The sequence below is a fragment of the Dunckerocampus dactyliophorus genome, chromosome 16, assembly GCF_027744805.1.
Source record: "Dunckerocampus dactyliophorus isolate RoL2022-P2 chromosome 16, RoL_Ddac_1.1, whole genome shotgun sequence".
In the NCBI taxonomy this organism is placed as follows: domain Eukaryota; kingdom Metazoa; phylum Chordata; class Actinopteri; order Syngnathiformes; family Syngnathidae; genus Dunckerocampus; species Dunckerocampus dactyliophorus.
Window position 1 is genome coordinate 13,574,430 of NC_072834.1, and position 19,046 is coordinate 13,593,475.

The following is a 19,046-nucleotide window of genomic DNA, read 5'->3' on the forward strand; positions in this document are numbered from 1 at the left end:
ACTTCCGTTAAAGACAATACACTGGCTGTAGAAAGTCACGGTGTATAATAAATGTCTCTGCAACATTAATATTATTGGCGAGACATGCATGCTGACAAAGGGAAATTTGCAGACGCCATGATCCAACTCAGTGACGATAGGCAGGGCTTGCGCACAAAGCCGAGAAAAGATGCGCACATCTTGCCTCATCATTGGTTTCTGTCTTGTATTTGATCAGGAAATGTGCAAATTCAGCGATTTTTCATAAGAAAATGCTAAAAACAACAAAAAACGATTGAAATGATACAGAAAATAATTTTATAATGCAGTTCAATGGATATCAAATATGAATATTTATTTTCTGTTATCATTATTCATTTTTTAATTTTTCATCATGAATCCTCTGACTGCACATCACTGGTCATATGCGTGTTTGTGTACCTGCAGTCTGACTCTGTTCACGTCCATGGGGAGGCGCTGTTGCACTCGGACAGCTCGAAGCCACACGCGCACTCTTGGATTGCAGCGAACAGACAGAGGGTGGAATTCTTGTCACACTTTTGTTTCACACTTCCAGCACCAGATAACTTTCATTTGATGGCAACTCTCACTGGGTCAAAGGTCATCACATTAAACACTGACTTTTGGCCTCATTGAGCCAGGTCAAAGGTGAGTGCTGCTGGGTACTGACAGACCTCCTGTGCTGTGATTGGCTATTGTCTACTTGTGATGTCACCAGGCTGGCATATAAAAAGCCTGAGGGGCTGTCATTGCCTCACTGGGCCAGTGTGTGTGTGTTGGTGTGTGTGTGTCTGTGTGTGTGTGGGAGGGGTCGGTAGAATGTAATAAACACATGCACACAAGTTAGTGGTACCCGAGTGCGTAAGAGAACAGGCTGCACACAAAGTTTATCATGAAACTTTTATGTTGTGGATTTGAAAGTTTCTGGAATCACAACGCTGAGGACGCAACATGGAGGTAGGACCACCCGGATGCCCACACGTAGTACCTGGTGTGTTCGTGTAGCTAATGTGCATGTGGTATTTAGTATACAAGGTATATGTGTAGTACATGCACACTTAATGTGAGGCCTACCACGTGCATCTGTGTACATGTGCAAAGAGTACACACATATGCAGTGTGTACGGTATGTACAGGTAGAGCAGTGCAAGTCATAGCATCTGCTTGTTTTCACCATGGGAACAAATGTGTCAGAAGCCTTCCTTTCATCTTTTTTAAACCAGAATTGATTGTGTGGCTTGTAATGAACGTCATGTGTTTCCTGTCTGACACCTGCTACAGTTACGTGCACACGCATTAGTGTGTTTGTACGTGCACTCCCGCCAATATGTTTGTTAGTCCACGTGTGACTGTGTGGATTTGAAGAGCTCGCAATCTTCCAAATATCTGGACATTTACTATAGCCAGGAATCGATGTGCTTTGCTGGTGACGTCGCTGTTTGAACATACAGTGTGTGTGTGTTGGTGTGCGTCCAGTATTGATCGTGTCACTGAGGATGGGGGTCAGTAGGCTGCAGCAGCATGCATAAAAGATGCGTGTAGGCGCCACGCTTAATTAAAGTCCTTATGAAAGATTGATTTTGGGAGCAGTGAATGTTCCGTCCAGTGTGTCTCGTCGTGATGGACGTCTTTGCCGCACTCAGCACTTTTTTCCCTCTCAGCCATGTTCCAATGGAAAATGACAAAACACTTTGCTCATTGAGCAAGTACACATACCTGAATCAAAGGGCCTGTTGACGCATTGGCAGGGCATGGATTGTTCTGGAATAAAGCCAAAGAGCACACACCCACACACACACACAGAATGGTGTGCATTAAAAGTGGAAATCAAATAAAGTTGTCATCTTTTACCAACATAGTGCTTCATGTCAGACATGCATGTAAGTATTAACAGTATGACAAGATGACTGATCAACAAACATGACTAATGAACATTAGTATTGTGCTCTATCAACATTGACGATTAAGGGCACGTCTGTGACCAGCTGACCCCATCTGGCTCAATCAACTCAGCCACACTTATGCCCTGCAGCCACACACACATAGACTTATTCTTACAACCTCCTGTGGTTGACCTACACCCAACACCCCCACTGCTTGATGAGAACCGTGTGGACAGGTGAAGACCTTCCACAACATCGTTCATTCATCAGTCATTGTGATTGGCTGACATGACAGGTAAGGTCTATAGCGCCACCTGTTGCTCTGCCGTGCACTGTGTGTGTGTGTTTCATGCTCCAGCATGCTGCAAACACGCCTGTGTGATGATGACGCTGAAAAGACACATTAAGGTCTAATTTGCATGCTGGACAAATGCACTCTGTGTCTGCTGGCCGTGCACAGTCCAGGGGCATGCACGTAGCTCCGCCCTTCCTGCTGCAGCGGTTGGCAGCGGGACCGTAAGCTCATTGACTACACGCTTTGTGCAGAAACAGCAACACAAATATTGAACTCTTAATGATGTGCCATACAGTATATTAGATGTATATTGTATATCCATTCCTTCATAAAATAAAAGACAAATGGTGCAATGTGTGTATTTGGTAGGTCACAGAGGTGACAGGTTTCAGAGAGGACGAAAGCATCTCATCCACTCCAGCTGACCAATCAGTCGCCAGCAATTCCTCTTTGCCGTCTGATTGGTCAACTCTATCTTCAGAGTACAATGATACTGAGGTGGTCCTACTGGGCGCCGCTATGGCCATTCTGGTTGTGGCCATCGTCTTTGGTGAGTTCACTCATTGATTGACTGACTCAATTGACTGATGATAGATGGACTGTTTGATGGATGGATAAATTGATTGATTGATGGGTGGCTGGATGGATAGATGCATATAAATATACATATAGATAGATATGGATGGATGGATGGATGCTTTAATTGATGGAGGATGCATGATGAATGAATGGTTGGAGGGATAAATTGATTGACTGATAAAATAGGTCGGTGTCCAGGCAACGTGCTGGTGATCAGTGCCATCTTGCGCTTCCGGCGGCTGCAGACGGTCACCAACCTCTTCATCGCCTCGCTGGCCGTGGCCGACCTCATCATGGGCGTGGCCGTGGTTCCGTTTGGGTCCATCTACATCCTGCTGGGGACCTGGCAATTTGGGAACTTCCTGTGCGAGTTCTGGACGGCCACAGATGTGCTGTGCGTCACGGCCAGCATCGAGACGCTGTGTGTGATCGCCCTGGATCGCTACCTCGCCATCACCTCGCCCCTTCGCTACCCGACACTGCTCACCAGGTTGGTCTGGTCTGTGTGAGACAGAATGCTTGACTTCCTCCGTGTTTGAATGTTAATGGATGAGGATACAAAACACGCTTGTGCTGCTGCTGCTGCTAAAAGTGCTGATGTCACACTTTTCCACGTCCCACTTTGGGAGCAGCACTGCAGCAAATGATGAAGCTGTTAAAAAGTCCAACTCAACAGCAGCTTTTTGCATTTGATGTTTTCACTGCTCAACAAACATGTGATTGGTCAACAAGAAAACATCATGAAGTACAAACAGCTGCATAACTCTCCAAAGGGGGCAAATCATTTATTGTACAGGTTTAAAGGTTTTTTTCATTGCGGTATTGTCCTCTTTGGTCCCAGGGGGCGGGCCTTGGCGGCCATTGTGGGCGTGTGGGTGGTGGCCTGCCTCATCTCCTTCCTGCCCATCCACCTGAAGCTGTGGCTGTCACACGATGAGGAGGCACTGCGCTGTCTGGCCAATGAGCAATGCTGCGACTTCAACACCAACGCGGCGTACGCCGTGTCCTCCTCGGTGATTTCCTTCTACCTGCCGCTGGCACTCATGATCTTCCTCTACTCGCGCGTCTTCCAGGAGGCCCAGAAGCAGCTGAAGAAGATCAGAGGGCGGGAGAGGCACCTCCACCAGCTGCGTCATGAGTCCCCGGCACTCCCTTGTGAACACAGCCCAGCTCTGGAGCTTCTCGAGATGGAGGACAGGATGAACCTGGAGGAGTCGACGCAAGCGGCGGAAGAGGACGCGCGAGCGAGAATGGAGAAAGAAGGCTGCAGCTCAAAACGAGTGAAGCTGAGCGTGAAGGAACACAAGGCACTGAGGACTCTGGGAATCATCATGGGCACGTTCACCCTCTGCTGGCTTCCCTTCTTCATCCTCAACATTCTCATCAGCTTCCTCAGCCTGGGAGACATCAGGCTGCTCTTCAGGCTCCTCAACTGGCTGGGATACTCCAACTCCGCCTTCAACCCACTCATCTACTGCCGCAGCCCCGACTTCAGACACGCCTTCCAGGAGATCCTCTGCCTGCGGAGCGGACCATGCCGAAAAGGGCACGGCACGGCTCAAAGATGCAGCAGGCCGAGATGCTTGAAGCCCTTGCGCACGGCAAAAGGGAACGTGGGCACAGTGAGTAGGGGTGAGATCAAGCCCTGCAGCTGGCTGACCCAAATGTCCTCCACTGGGAGGGTTCTGGAACTGTCTCCAGGTTCTTTCAGCGGCTCTCAAGCTAACTATTCTAATAGGGAGAGCTGTGAGGAGACATTGCCTTCTCTGGCTTGACTGGGGAGCGATGGAGATCCAGGGAGAAAGAAGCAGATTTACATCTCAATTTTTTTCTATTTCCTTCCTTCCTTTATTCATCCACTGTCAGCAAATGGTACCAAAATAATTGCAACTTCTGGTACCCTTCTGGGTACAAGTACAGTTGTGGAGAAGCTAAAGGGGCAACGTGTTGATTGGTGGACAAAGAATGGTCGAGAAGACAAAAAAACAAGATGTCCGCCATTGTTGTTTACTGTGTTATATTGATTGGTAAATATCGCATCATTATTTTAGTTTATTTCTGTCACTCGTGCTATTACTGTATCTTGTGTCTATTTATTCCGTTTCTATGGTGAAAGTGACGTCAAGATATTACATTACTTGACAAAATGGAATGTTCCACATGTGCATGAAACAAAAGCAGTACATTGGCATTAAGAGCTGCAGCCTGAGAACTTGCACGTGTGACATTGACACACAGTGTGTGTGCGTGTGTGCGTGTGTGCGTGCATGCGTGAAAAAAAATGACAAGAGGCAGCAGGTGCATGTGTTCACAATATCAGTTGCTCTCAATGTCCTACTATCTTCTACACTGACTCCACACACACACACACACACACACACACACACGCACACACAAACTCTGGGTCAGCTGTATCTATTTGTGTGCTGATGTAGTAGACTAGTATCAGAATTCAATAATTCTGCAACAGACCCGCAATCAGAATCTGCACATTTATCTTCTATGAATTTCTCGTATTTTCCGGAAATGTTCCCTTATTTTCAAATGCAAATATTGATGGGTATGGTCTTAACAGCTTCACAAGCATACATGTTTTGCAGAGTAACATGGTTCTCCACCTGTGTGCGTCGATATTGTAAGCCCCCCCTTACAACAACAAATGGCCGAAACAAACAATTACAGTGGAACCTTGGTTAGCGTTGGTTAATGTAAGATTCCGCCTCAGTTTGTGTACATTTTCCGGTTAGCGTACAGTATGGCGTGCGTATTGTTGTGTTATTAATACACTGCATTTTCACAAAATGTCCTTGTTAGCAGCTTGCTAATACGTGGAAACAGGAACCGGAAGTCAGCTCTGTCGCTCGTCTATGATGACATCAGCAGTTGACTCTGTAGTTCTTTCTTTGTCTAAAAATTTTTAACACAAAACACATTTTATAGTTTTACAAGTATAGTTTTACATGCATAAAACAATTCGAGGTGCATATAAATGACGAATTAAAGGGATAAATGATGATTCAGGGCTGAGGCCCGGTCACACAGCACAAACTTTGCTGTAGCGTTCCTGGTGCGGTGAAAAAAATTTATCACCGCTCATAACCGCGCACAAAATGGGACAAAAAAACGAAAACACAGGCGTTGTCCTAGCGGTGCACCGCTGAAGCCGGCGTTGCTTTAGTGTTGGTTTAACGGTAGCGAACGTTGGTTTAGCGGTGACGCGAGCATTGATAGAGCGGCGTTCTGCGCATGCGGGCTGGTGGCATCCTCATGAAGTGCTGGAAGGCTCGTGGATCCTCATTCCTCAGCTCCACCATCAGCTTGTCATACAGTCCATGTTCACGCCTTCTCAGTATCCACTGTCTGACCCACACAACTCTGTCTCTCCTTCTTCTCTGTGATGAACTTTGCCGTGGCGGAAAATTGCCCACTCCTCACCGCTCGCAATATTTTGTGCAGCTCAAAACCTTCGGAGCGGTAGGAGGGACCATCAGCGGTGCCTGAGCGTATATGGCGTTGCCTTAACAGTGGCCAACTTCTGTTAAATGGTGGTGAACGGTTACGAGCGGTGATGATTTTTTTCACCGCTCCAGGAACGCTACAGCAAAGTTCGGGCGGTGTGACCGGGCCTTTACTTTTACCTTCAAGACGTGACTGTTGCCAAAGACGAGGTTTGGCAATGAGTTCAACACGGACATCACCTTTGTGTTTTACCATTAGTTATTTTTTTTTTTATTTTAAAGTTTCTCACCTTCCTTATCAAAATGCTGGCATTTGCAAATTTCTTTGGCTCTTGGGTGATTTTGCAGCCATGATCAAAATAAAGACAAAGACTTGCGGTGTGATACGCTAATGAATTCCAAAAATAACACAAAGGTGGTGTGTGTGTTGATCTCGCTGCCACAATGTGTCTTTGGCAACAATCACATCTTCAATGAAGCTAAACCGTAACCGTAAATGTTCATTTATTCCTTTCATTCATTTATATGTATACATATGTACAGTATTTAGAATTGTTTTCTACATGTAAAATTGTAAAACTATAAAAACATGTTGTGTAAACATCTTTGGTTTTCTGGAGCAGATTCATTGGATTTACATTATTTCTTATGGGAAAACTTGATTGGGTTAGTATGGGGTGCAAACTAATTTTACTAATTTATATAGTATAGTAATAAAAATATAATGAAATGTTTTTCTTCAAAGGTTTTTTCAAACTTAAAAAAAAAAAGAAACTAAATGGTCAATCTAAAACTTCTCCTCAAAAAGCGAGGAGAAATATGACCTTTGGGAAAAGAACGATGCAAAAAACTTTCAGCATTTCAGTATGTGCAATCAAATTATGGAACGGATTGAGTAAGGAACTCACAACAATGCACTAAAATTTGCAATTTCAAAAAACAGTACAAGCAGTTGATTTTTACGAAGTACAAGGAAGAAGAGACCTGAACCACTGTGTACATACAATGCTATGTCTACTGATGACTACTAACGCTTATTTTTGTTTTTGTGAGTACATTGTCTGTACTCACTCATTATCCAAAGATGTTTCTTAACCGTCCATCCATCCATCCATCCATCCATCCATTTTCTATACCGCTTCTTCCTCATTAGGGTCGCGGGGGTATGCTGGAGCCTATCCCAGCTGACTTCGGGTGATGGGCGGGGTACACCCTGGACTGGTCGCCAGCCAATCGCAGGGCAATCGCAGGTGTGTTTGTTTTCTTAACCCTTTTATCAGTTATTACTATTACCGTAATTTCCAGTGTATAAGCCACTACTTTTTTCTTAAATGTTGAACCCAGCGGAGTATACAGCAGCTAAATTCGAACCTCGTGACATCTCCTTTACTTCCGAACTACTACTAATAGTTTAAATACTGCGCTACTCACTATAACAGTCTGACGGTGTCATTTTAAAAAATCATCAACAAAGCAACACTCAAAAGGTATACCTAAGAAATATACAAGCAAGTGCCAGTACAAGTTTAAAATGAAAAAACTAACAATTTTAAGTTTTCCTATAATGCATTGCGTGCTCACTGGTGCCTGCCGCTACAATATTAGTCTCCCTCTGGGCTCTGGGATCTTCTTTCTCTCTCTGGTGGACAGAGGCAGCATTACAGCACCAACCATCCATTTTCTATGCCGCTTGTCCTCCAATAAAAGGCTTTGCTCAGACGCAATGCGTGTTGGGAAAACTTTAAAATAGTTGTGTTTTTTTTTCATTTTAAAGTTGTATTGGTACATGTTTGTATATTTCTCAAGTATAATTTTTGAGTGTTAAGTTGCTGTGTGATGAGTAAGATGACACAGCGAGTCAAGATACTGAGTAATAAACTCCTGCAATTTCCAAAGGCTTGACAAGCTTTTTTCATAGCTCATGATTGGCTCCTGTCAAATAAAGAGGTCCCGAGTCCTCACGGACTTCTGCACGCCACAGTATGCCATTTATGACGTGGACATGTGCGGCTTATAGTCTGGTGCTTTTTATATATGTACAAATCTGTTTTCCCCCGTAAATTTAGAAGGTACGGCATTTACAGGATATATCATTTATCTTGACTGTTATATAATTTATTTACATTACAGTAACTACAACCTTGACTTCTATTTTACCACATTGTAATACTACCTTATCATTTTCCTATGCATTTAAAACAAAGTACATTTGGAATACAGGAAGTGAACAAATTTATTCCAATTGACGTGAAACAGATGGGGGGTAGGATTACATAAGCTTTGCTTCTTCCTACTCCTTTTTGGACATGTAGAACTGTGAATTGTACTACGTGATGTATTCCAATGTAACTTGAATGCATGTTCAAAATAAACCATTACCATTAACACAAATAAATGCTAAACCTAAATGTTAAATTGAAATGATAAATCTCAATTTAAATCTTGAATCTAACTCTAAATGTAAATATTAAATCTAAATACAAATGTTAAAAATGAATATTAACTCTAAATCTACAAATCTTAAATGTAAATATTAAATCTAAATAATAAATCTAAATATAAATGTTTAAAATAAATCTTAGAGAAATAGAAGATCCCGCTGTAGTCAAAAGTTGATTTATGACCCCGAAGGTCAAAGGTCACATGCCATATCTAATAGGGCCATATCTCATAGGTCTTAATTCATAAACCACCACCACAATGACTGAGATCAAAAGGCTGTAAATCATAAACAGATATCTGGAAAAAATGAGGTGACCTCTTGGTCAAAAGTCATATTTCACAGGTCATATGTCACATTTAATAATTCCTAAATCACGACCACGTGACTGTGTGGTCGACCCTCCCATCTCTCTGGGCATGTGACTATGTGCGTGCGTGTGTGGTTGCCCCCAACGACGTGGGCCTCTGTAGCTTTTTTAGTGATCCCTTGTGTTTTAAGAGGCCCAATTTGTTGTGTACGTTTACAAAAACTATTACATTCAATATTCTATATTTATTGAGAGGTAGCCTACTAGGTTCACCCTCTGTAGCTGTTTTTTACTGATTTCTTGTGTTTTAGGAGGCCCAATTTCTTATGTACTTTTAAAAAAAACAATTACATTCAATATCATGCGTTTATTGTTTTAGAAGATCCAATTTCTTGTGTACTTTTACAAAAACCATTCCAGCCTCTGTAGCTTTTTAAAAAAATTAGCTAAAAAAGGAAGGTGGCTATTTATGAATGTTGGGTTTAAAAATGAAGAATTCATGGAATACTTACCTTTTAGCACTGCGTCCATCAGGCTTGTTTCTTCATGAACTGAGAGCAAACTAGGTGTGCAGTTCTAGAACATCTAGGTCGTGCCCCAGCCAGGCCAAAAAACAGAAGTGTCAGCTTGACCCATCAGTGACCCACAGAGTGTGAGATGTCATATGGCAAACATGGCCAAGTCATAAAGTATCATACTGATTTAAGATAATTACCTTTAAAAATGCAAACAATGTTTTTACCATACATAAATGGCATGAGATGCCATTTGGCAAACATGAGTACCGGTAAGTCATAAAGCTAACAATTTCTGGTCAAGAAATCAGCCAGGCCAAAAACAAGTCTCAGTTTGGTCCATCGGTGACCTCAACCCACAGAGGGGGTTCAGGGACAAGTTAGACATGTATGGACATATCCTAATTTAAAAAAAAAAAAGGTCTAGTGCACCATCACCATGACGTCGAGGCGAGGGTGTGGATGTGTGATCTAGTAATACTTTAATTTGCATTTGCATACAATGTATAAAAACTATTATTTGTCTTTTATATTTGATGTTTTTCTTATGTACTGTACCTCTAATGACTGTTGTATTTATTGAGAGTCAATGAAATAATATATTTTTATGTAATTTTAAGTATTTAACACTTATTTCAGCTTTAAAATGCGGATAATTACTTTGGGTGCTGTAAGGATTTCCGCATCTTCCTCCGTCCGCCATGTCTGCTTTAATGTTGATGAAGTTATTAACTTGCAGGAAAAAAAAGCCCAAGTCACACCCCACCCTATGGGCGTTTTGAACTGCGTGCGAATAATCAGGACATGTAGAGCTAATGTGTACAACTTTGTTTTTTCCTTTAATTTTAAGGCTCAACCTTTCTTGTGAACAATTTTGAAAAAAGTAGATTGTGCAAATGTAGTGTTTCCATGCATTGTCCAAATGTATTTTTTCCCAGTGACCGTTACCATCATGTCTTTTAATCCACCTGTAGAGATTGGTTTGAGGTTGTGGGCTAGATCATGCAAATGTTTGAAAATAACTTTAAATAAAAACCAGTAAAGCTCTCAAAATATTTGACAGTGAATTCCATCTGATGTACTTTTTGTCCATTACCATTATTATTATTATTATTGTTGTTATTATTACAGAGGTGTGGTGGGTCAATATTTATTCATTTTTTTCAATTAGTCTTCTTATTTCAAGGTATATACATATACTAAAACATTTTGACCTCTTTTATTATTTTATTTGCAATGAATATACACTACCTGTCAAAAGTTTTACAACACCCCAATTTTTCCAGTTATTCATTGAAATTCAAGTTGTTCAAATCCAATGAATAGCTTGAAATGGTAGAAAGGGTGAAGTGCCAAAGGTTAAAAAAAGGTACAGTTACCCAAAACTGAAAAATAATGTGTATTTCAGAAATATACAACAAGGCCTGTTTCAGGGACCACAAAATGGGTCAACAATTTAAAGCTGCTCTGCAGAAATGGAGGTTGATCAAGCCTTGGCAGTTGGTGCAACTAATTCCTACAGGTGCTCCAAGTTCTGGAGCACTTACTACCTCCTTTGTCTAAATAGAAACTGTGTTCAGAACACAATGTGGTACTATACCCTCGTAAACATCAGTTGAACAGCATTGTACTGGAGAAAGTACTGTCATTTTTGCTAAATCTTAAGACTTTAAAATGTAGGTTTTTCCTCCAGAGGGATTGGTGTTCTAAAACGTCTGACCAGCACTGTATATTTGCTAAAACACATCTTTTACTTTGATGTTTCATATTAGTTTTATTTATTATTTTTCAAATAGTCTTTTTATTGCAATGAATATACCCATCCATCCATCCATCTTCTATGCCGCTTATCCTCACCGGGTCGCAGGTACGCTGGAGTGTGCATGAACGTACAGATGCCAGCATGGTGGAGGTGGGGTACTGGTAAGTCCTGGAATTATTAAAAGATGAGCTTGTTGGGCCTTTTCAGGCTGAAGATGGACTCAAACTCAACTCCCAAACCTACTGCCACTTTTTCCACACAGTGGTACAGGAAAAAGTGTGCATCTTTCAAGAAGACCATGATTTTTATGCAGGACAATGCTCCATCTCATGCACCAAGTACTCCACTGAATGGCTAGCTAGTAAAGGTCTTAAAAAATAATGACATGACCTCCTTGCTCACCTGACCTAAACGCTACTGAGTACTTGTGGGCCCTTAAACGTAAGATTTACAGTGAAGAAAAAAGGTACGCCTCTCTGAACAGTGTCTGGGACGCTTTGCTTCCTGCGGCACAAAAGGTTGATGGTCAAATGATTCCATGGATGGAAGGCTTCTCCGTGTTATTGAAAAAAAAGTGTGGCTATATTGGTCACTGATTTAGTATTGGAAATGTCAGAAATATTTATTTGTAAAGTTTGTTTATCATTATGACTTTCAAAAAATGAAAATAAAGTAGTTAGATGGGAATATTTCTGTTTTTCTCTGAGTTGCCTAAAAATTCTGCACACGAATAGTTTCCTAATAATTGTGCACACAGAGATATTCTCAACAAAAGCCAAAACCTCGCTTTCACTTCCTTAAATATTCAAGTTTGAGGTTTATTAACATTTTGGACTGACCAAGAGCACTGTTATTGTTAAATAATAAAACTAATAATAAATGATGCAAATTTCCCAACAATTGTGCACTGTATACTATAGCACAATACACAGTATAGACAAGCCGGGCAATGGGAAGACGATGGACCTTGTGCGCATACATTCTTTCTTCTTATATTGTTTTGTTGTGTAACACATGGTTGTGCAACATCTAACTGTGCCCTTTGTGTGTGTGTGTGTATATATATATATATATATATACACACACACACACACCTATATATATATATATATATATATATATATATATATATATATATATATATATATACATACACACACACATATATATACATATAAACAGTATATATATATATAAGTTGTTTAAATAGTTTTGCATATATTGACCTACATTGGATTGCTTTTAGCATCTTTAATGTTCATTATATACATTATATATATAATGTTGTAATATAGAATTATATATATATATATATATACGTACTGAAGTTATTAGCAATGTTTAACAGTGGGGGAGAGGGGCTCACTCGGCTGTGACAGAGCATTAAACAGCCAATCAATCAGTCATTAGGGTGTGAGACAATAAGGTCACATGATTGGTATTTTGCAAATGTCATTGTGTCAAACTAATTACAAATGAATAATGTTTGTAGTCAAGATGAGAGTCACCATCACTCAATGAAATCTAATCAACTTCAAAAGGAACATTTAAGACGTCATCATGGCTGCCTGGCAGGAAGCTGCAAACACTTTATCGTGACTATTGTTTGTGCGTGCATGTGTGTGTTAAACACAACACAAACAAACACAACTTCACTGGTTTCCAGTCCAACCAAAGGATTCCAATATTTCTTGCGTGTGTGTGTGTGTGTAGTGTGGTAATGATCCAAATAAGCTTTGTTCTATTCTAGCCAGACATGTCCCAATGGAAAATACAAAGTTGTTTGTGTGTGTGTGTGTGTGTGTGTGTGTCACCTAACAGTGGGGTCCAAACTAAAATAGTCACCTGGCAGACTGATGTGGTGTTTTTTTGTTTTTGTTTGGGGGGGTCCGAATGGCGACACAGGAGCAGCTATGGAAAGACAAAAAGAATTACACATCATAGATTTGAATTATACAAAGCTGACATTAAAAGGCTCTTAAGTGTCGTCAGACTTCTTTCTTGTTTACCGTCAACCCTCTTTTTGGTCACAACCCTCCCACCGACGAGAAACCTAGCCGCACAGAGGGTGCAAGTGAAGGAGGCGAGGGAGCAGGACAGAGAAAAAGGGGACGAGAACGGGGATAGTTAGCCCATGTAGCCCTTAGCCGCGTACCGGTTGGTGGGCGAGCTACCCAGCCCGGGCTGCTGTGCCGAACCATCCATGGGTGGCTGTGTGGGGAGCCACCATGACTCCTCGGGCAGTTTGAACGAGAACTCGGACGGAACCGGAGGTAACTACTGGCTTCTACATGGGGCCTACGCGGTTCGGTTTGTAGAAGGAGGGGGGTTCTATTGGGCTCTTCGGACTGACTGGTAGCGTACTTTCCTTTTATTAGTGAACCAGACGGAGCTACAGACAGACCACCCCCGCATTGCCACCCCCTCACTGCTTAGCCTCAAAGCCGGAACAGACTTCTTGTCTGGCCGCCACTGACATCTGCCTTTGTTCACCAGCTTGCTAGCTAGTTCCCCTGGCAGTTAGTTAGCAGGCTAGTTTGTTAGCCTGCTGGCTAGCTGCTCAGCTTCCCTGTGTAGTGTGGTTCAAGAGGTGGAAACCACACCGTTAGCTCTTCTATACGACTCTGTGCTAACTTCTAGCTAGCCGCGACGTGTCTTTTTTAAAGTCACCCTTTCAAGGTGTGTATATAATTTATAGTGGTTAAATGTAAACGTCTGCAGTGCAGCGAGGCCTCAAGACTGCTTCCTGCTCATCAAGGACGTCTGATAATGAAGAAGATGTTACTTATAATAGATGAAGACGCCGGCGTCAACAAATGTAGTTTTGTAAAGTTGAGGTAAAAGTTAATTGCCTACAATACATTAGGAGTTTCAAACTTCTTACACCGAGGGCAGCATACTTAAAAATCAATTAATTCAATCATTTTCTAAAAAGCTTAATTCAATGTAGATGTGCTAATGAGTTATACACTTGTTTGTGGTTAGCATGAGCCTTGCACAGTAGTACATAACAAATCAAGTAGTTACACTTGTGGCCGAGTGGGGCACTGACCCACCGGAGTCAACAGAAGTGATATGGTGCTATTTTAGCATTTCTAAAAAAAGGCTACTTCAATGTAGATATGCTAAGAACTTATATACACTATATTTACTTTAAAAATTATAGGCTATTTCAATGGAGCTACGCTAATAAGTTATGTACAGTATATTTATTTTAAAAATGATCAGTGGCTGTGTTTGAATTTAGGTAATACGGCTTTGCTTTTTATTTTAAAGCTTTCTTTGCGAGGAACAGGAAGTCAGTGTGCACATATTAATTCTGTTTAACTCGACAATTATGTTGCCTTTGTTGTGTCACAATGGTTAGAGATGAAGTCAACAATACTACACATGTGACATAATGGTTGCCAAGTTTTATGTGGACTAGAGCAGTCAATGGTCACTTTTTAAGAACACACTGGCCTGGGACCTGATGTGTTGGTTAGCATGGATGGGTTGTCGACATAAACAGGTAATATTAATATCTACATTTAATCTTATTTGTTATATTTTGTCATTTTGCATTTTTTTTTCACCTTTTTTTTTTTTTTCTTCAACTGTATTTTTAGAACTTGCTGTGGTTTGCCAAATGGTCCCAGCGGTACTCTTCAGGCACCCGTGGATTACAGTTTTTTTTTAAAGGTTCTTGAAGCTATGGTTCTGAACCAGTGCAGCATCACTCGGTGACACTTTGGGTGATGATGATTCGCTTTGCTTTGTTCTCAAAATGTTGTTATTGTTACAACATGTATACAACATTGACATATTTACTTACCGCAAATGTTTGGACCTCCGCTGGTTGTGTCGTGAAGTGCAGCGTCTTACGACTGCATTGATTGAACATGGTAGTATTGTTCACATTAAGTTGATCCACTGACTGAATGATCCCCTTCCAGTGACACTTGGGCGGAACCAGCCTTTAAAGAGGGAGCGTCCCAAATGGAAGAGCGACTATCCAATGACAGAGGGCCAGCTGCGCAGCAAGAGAGATGAGTTCTGGGACACGGCGCCAGCCTTTGAGGGCCGCAAGGAGATCTGGGATGCGCTTCGTGCGGCCGCCAGCGCCTTCGAGAGCCATGACCACCAGCTGGCCCAGGCCATCCTGGATGGCGCCAGTATCACTCTGCCACACGGTCAGTGTGTTTTTCCCAGACCCGACACCCGCAATGCATCACATTTGTCACATGACCTAACTATGTTCTCCCTCAGGAGCTCTGACGGAATGTTACGACGAGCTGGGGAACCGCTACCAGCTTCCCGTCTACTGCCTGTCCCCGCCGGTCAACATGATCGAGGAGCGCTGGGACGAACCCGACGGTTCTGACCCGGACTCAGGCACCGCAGACGTCTGTGGGGGCGGTGACGCCGGCTCCGCAGGGGAGTGCCAGCTGCGGCTGCGCCTCTCCACGGGTCGCGATCTCCGGCTTGCAGTGCGTTCTGTAGATACGGTGGGCATGATGAAACGGCGTCTCCAAAGTCAGGAGGGCGTGCCCGCCACCACTCAGCGTTGGTTCTTCTCAGGTCGGCCGCTGACGGACAGACTGCGTTTGGACCAGCTCAACATCTCGCGAGACTACGTGGTGCAGGTCATCCTCAGCCAGCCGTTGCCGCCTTCAACGCCAGCACACACGGCTGAGACAATTGGGTCGGGCCAGGCAGAGGAGCTGCAGCAGGAACCTGTGCCTGTGGAGGATTAGCTCTGCCCAGTCTGGCGGTGTGGAGGTGGAACTCTTGAGATGATGTGACCTGCTGGATCACCTGAAAGAAGAGAAAAAAACTCTTTGCTTTTGAAAGGTTTCTATGGAAACCAAACAGAACCTTTGTCACTGGCAACGTGGACTCTTTATGAGGCGTGTAGTAGCTCATCATGCTAACCTGGCAAGACAGACGCAGCTGGATTAGATGCTTTATATCACGCTACAATCACGCTATCATGGTTGAGTGTGCGTGTGTGTGTGTTCTGGTACATGATGAAGACACATCATCCTCCATTACTTTCAGCAACAGGAGGATACAGGCGCATATTTTGATTGAAAAAAACTTTTTTAATTAAAATGAATCTTTGTTTGTATTCTTGATTTATTGTTAGTTTGCAGTGTACTGACACGGCGGAGCCCAATTGTCACACTACAGTACTGTATTACATCTATCTATCCTTATTAATATACAGTCAAACCTGTATATAGCGGCCGCTGAAGGGAAACGACAAAAGTGGCCACTATAGACAGGTTGACAGTTTTGAATTTGTGCGTGCACATATTAACATGTTCACAAAAATTAAAAATTTAGTATTTAAAAATAATTTTTAAAATTAAATCAAAGAAGGTAATATAAGTAGCGGAGAAATATTTTTAAAAATTAATTTCTATCTTTGATTTTTATTTTTACACACTATTTTAAAGGCAAGAAAAAAAAAATTTAGTGAACGAGCCTGAGGAATGGGATCTAACAGGATACGTGTGAAGCAGTCATGAATGAGTGTACGTGAACAATAGCGTGCGGAGGAGGTGTGAAGATCGTAGTAAACTAACAATACCATCGCTCCTTATTGAATGGGCTTCTAATCTCTCATTAGTCGGCAATTAAGTTAAATTTTAGATGTTTATTCAGGTGTTTTGGCCATTTTAGAATCTATTCACGGCGGCATTGCAAAGTGGGAAGATTACTGTTTTGGCCGTCATTGAATCTTTTCAGGGCGGCATTGCAAAGTAAGAAGACGGCTTTTTTTATGTCGAACAACTGAGTTTGTGTGCATCTTGTGAATGATTGTGACTGAGCTAGGACTCAGTAATTAAAGTCTACACACGACAGCTTCATTGCTTAAAAAACGAAACTTTTTCGTGCATGAAGCTTATGCTTCAGTCGGTATTTTGGCCACTATATGCTGTCAGATATTGACCAAGAGATACAAAATGGGTGGCCGCTGGCCGCCTTAGACAGGTGACCACTACACACAGGGTCTATAACACGCAAATTTTCTGTGGGGGAATTTTCAGTGGCCGCTACAGGCAGGTTATGTGTTAGTGTGTGTGCGTATACAGACCCTATCCAAAAAATGAGAATATCATGTATTTACATAATTCTGTTAAAAAAGTTACAACTTTCATAGATGAGAGATTCAGGGCCCATTTAAAAAAAAAAAACATTTTTAACCTAATTTGGGCTCCCAGCTCATGAAACCCACAAAAACAGGAATTAAAAAAATTTGAAAACTGAAGAAATCACTATTTACCTCTCAGTTTTTGCAGAAAAAAATAAGGATCACATTAAAACAAAATATGGTACTTTCAAAACAATATGTCAAACTTCAATACTTGGTTGGGAATCCCTTTGCCTTAATCACAGCCTTGATGCACCGTGGCATTAACTGGGAGTTATTGAAGCCCAGTTTTCCTTGATGCTTGCTGTCTTTGTTTTTAGATCTGGTGCCCCTCATTTTACTCTTGATAACCCCATACATTCTCAATGGGGTTTAGATCCGGCATGTTGGCTGGCCAGTCAAGCACTGTGATGGCATTTGAGCATCAAACCAGGTTTTGGTGCTTCTGGTGGTCTGGGCAGGGGCCAGGTCCTGCTGGAAGATGAAATCTGCAACTCTACATTCAGATCCTCAGCAGAAGGAATCAGAAGTGAAAACATTGTGGTCGACTGTTGTGGTGATCTTGGATTTTACCAAAACCTGCACCGGACATTGGCCAGTGATACATGGTCCTCTTTTTCCGATGAAAGCAAAGTGTGCCTTTCATTCGGGAATCAAGGTCCAAGGGTTTGGAGGAAGACTGGTGAGGAACAGAACCCAAGCTGCTTGAAGTCCAGTGTGAGATATCCACAGTCAGTCATAATTTAGAGTGCAATGTCCGGTTTTTGACTTACAGGTGTTGGTTCATTTATTGCAGCGGTAGACTCGCGTACTTGCACCTTTTATAAAAAAAACCCCCCAAAACATTCATAATGTGTTCTGTGCTCAATATCTCACTTTATTGTCACGTCGAAGGGAGTTACTGCTGAAATTGCCAGCATGCCTTGCGGGCACTTAGTAAATAACAGTTATGCGTTTCTTGTTAGAGCTTATAATGACTAATAATAATGGATTGGATTTATATCGCGTCTTTCAAGATACCCACAGCTTCACAGTGAAACCCATTATTTACTCACTCCGCAGTCATTCACCTTTATATCTGTAGTCACAGCTGTCCTGGGGTAGACTGACGGAAACGTGGCTGCCAATTTGCGCCGTCAAACATTCATGCACATTTATACACCGGTGTGGGTTGAACTGAAGTCAAGGAGGGTGGAAGTGCAAGTGTCATGTCAGTCACAACAGTGACACATAATTAACTACCCTGTCTCACGTTCCCTACATACGTTCCTCGCTGTCATTGTGACAAGATTGCGGTTTCTGGACGACCTGCTCTCTTGTGCCCCTTAGTCGTCGTTACACATATAGAATGGTAGTTATTTGATGTTTATTAACTTACCTGATGCGTGTTCATTTTTTGGTTCATACCATGTTTAATGACAGTCTGTCCGTTTGAACTGTGTTGTCAGGCAACTTGTTGGCTATTGCTTGCAAATTGTAGAGCGCCTTCCTTAAGCAAGGCTGTAATGACTGACTGTGATGCCATCTACTGTACGGAGATGTGACTACAAGCCGTACACATAGCAAAATTACACTCATCCCTCGCCACGGTTCGAATTTTGCAGCTTCACTTTATCACGGTTTTTCAAACATATATTAATGAAGAAATCATGCTGTTTCATGGTT

The 19,046-nt window shown here is 42.1% G+C and overlaps 2 protein-coding genes and 1 long non-coding RNA gene across 4 annotated transcripts; 2 read left to right on the plus strand and 1 right to left on the minus strand.

Annotated features, from left to right (window-relative positions):
* Nucleotides 1–770: 770 nt before the first annotated feature.
* On the plus strand, nucleotides 771–10,354 carry LOC129169550 (beta-2 adrenergic receptor-like). Of its 2 annotated transcripts, none has more exons than XM_054756075.1 (4): nucleotides 771–957; nucleotides 2,548–2,728; nucleotides 2,944–3,247; nucleotides 3,599–10,354. In XM_054756075.1, the coding sequence occupies exons 1-4, from the start codon at nucleotides 952–954 to the stop codon at nucleotides 4,530–4,532; spliced, it is 1,425 nt and encodes a 474-aa protein (XP_054612050.1). In that variant the 5' UTR covers nucleotides 771–951; the 3' UTR covers nucleotides 4,533–10,354. The 2 variants fall into 2 exon arrangements, with proteins under 2 accessions (XP_054612050.1, XP_054612051.1); XM_054756076.1 differs by having other exon boundaries at nucleotides 2,956–3,247.
* Nucleotides 10,355–11,277: 923 nt separating this feature from the next.
* Nucleotides 11,278–13,907, minus strand: LOC129169115 (uncharacterized). Its single transcript, XR_008566384.1, has 3 exons — nucleotides 13,252–13,907; nucleotides 13,088–13,153; nucleotides 11,278–11,410 (listed from the first exon to the last, which is right to left on the minus strand). It is a non-coding gene; the product is annotated as an uncharacterized LOC129169115 (long non-coding RNA).
* ubtd2 (ubiquitin domain containing 2) lies at nucleotides 13,280–16,352 on the plus strand. The gene is made up of 3 exons (XM_054755188.1): nucleotides 13,280–13,515; nucleotides 15,178–15,414; nucleotides 15,491–16,352. The coding sequence occupies exons 1-3, from the start codon at nucleotides 13,446–13,448 to the stop codon at nucleotides 15,976–15,978; spliced, it is 795 nt and encodes a 264-aa protein (XP_054611163.1). The 5' UTR covers nucleotides 13,280–13,445; the 3' UTR covers nucleotides 15,979–16,352.
* The last annotated feature ends 2,694 nt before the right edge of the window (nucleotides 16,353–19,046 follow it).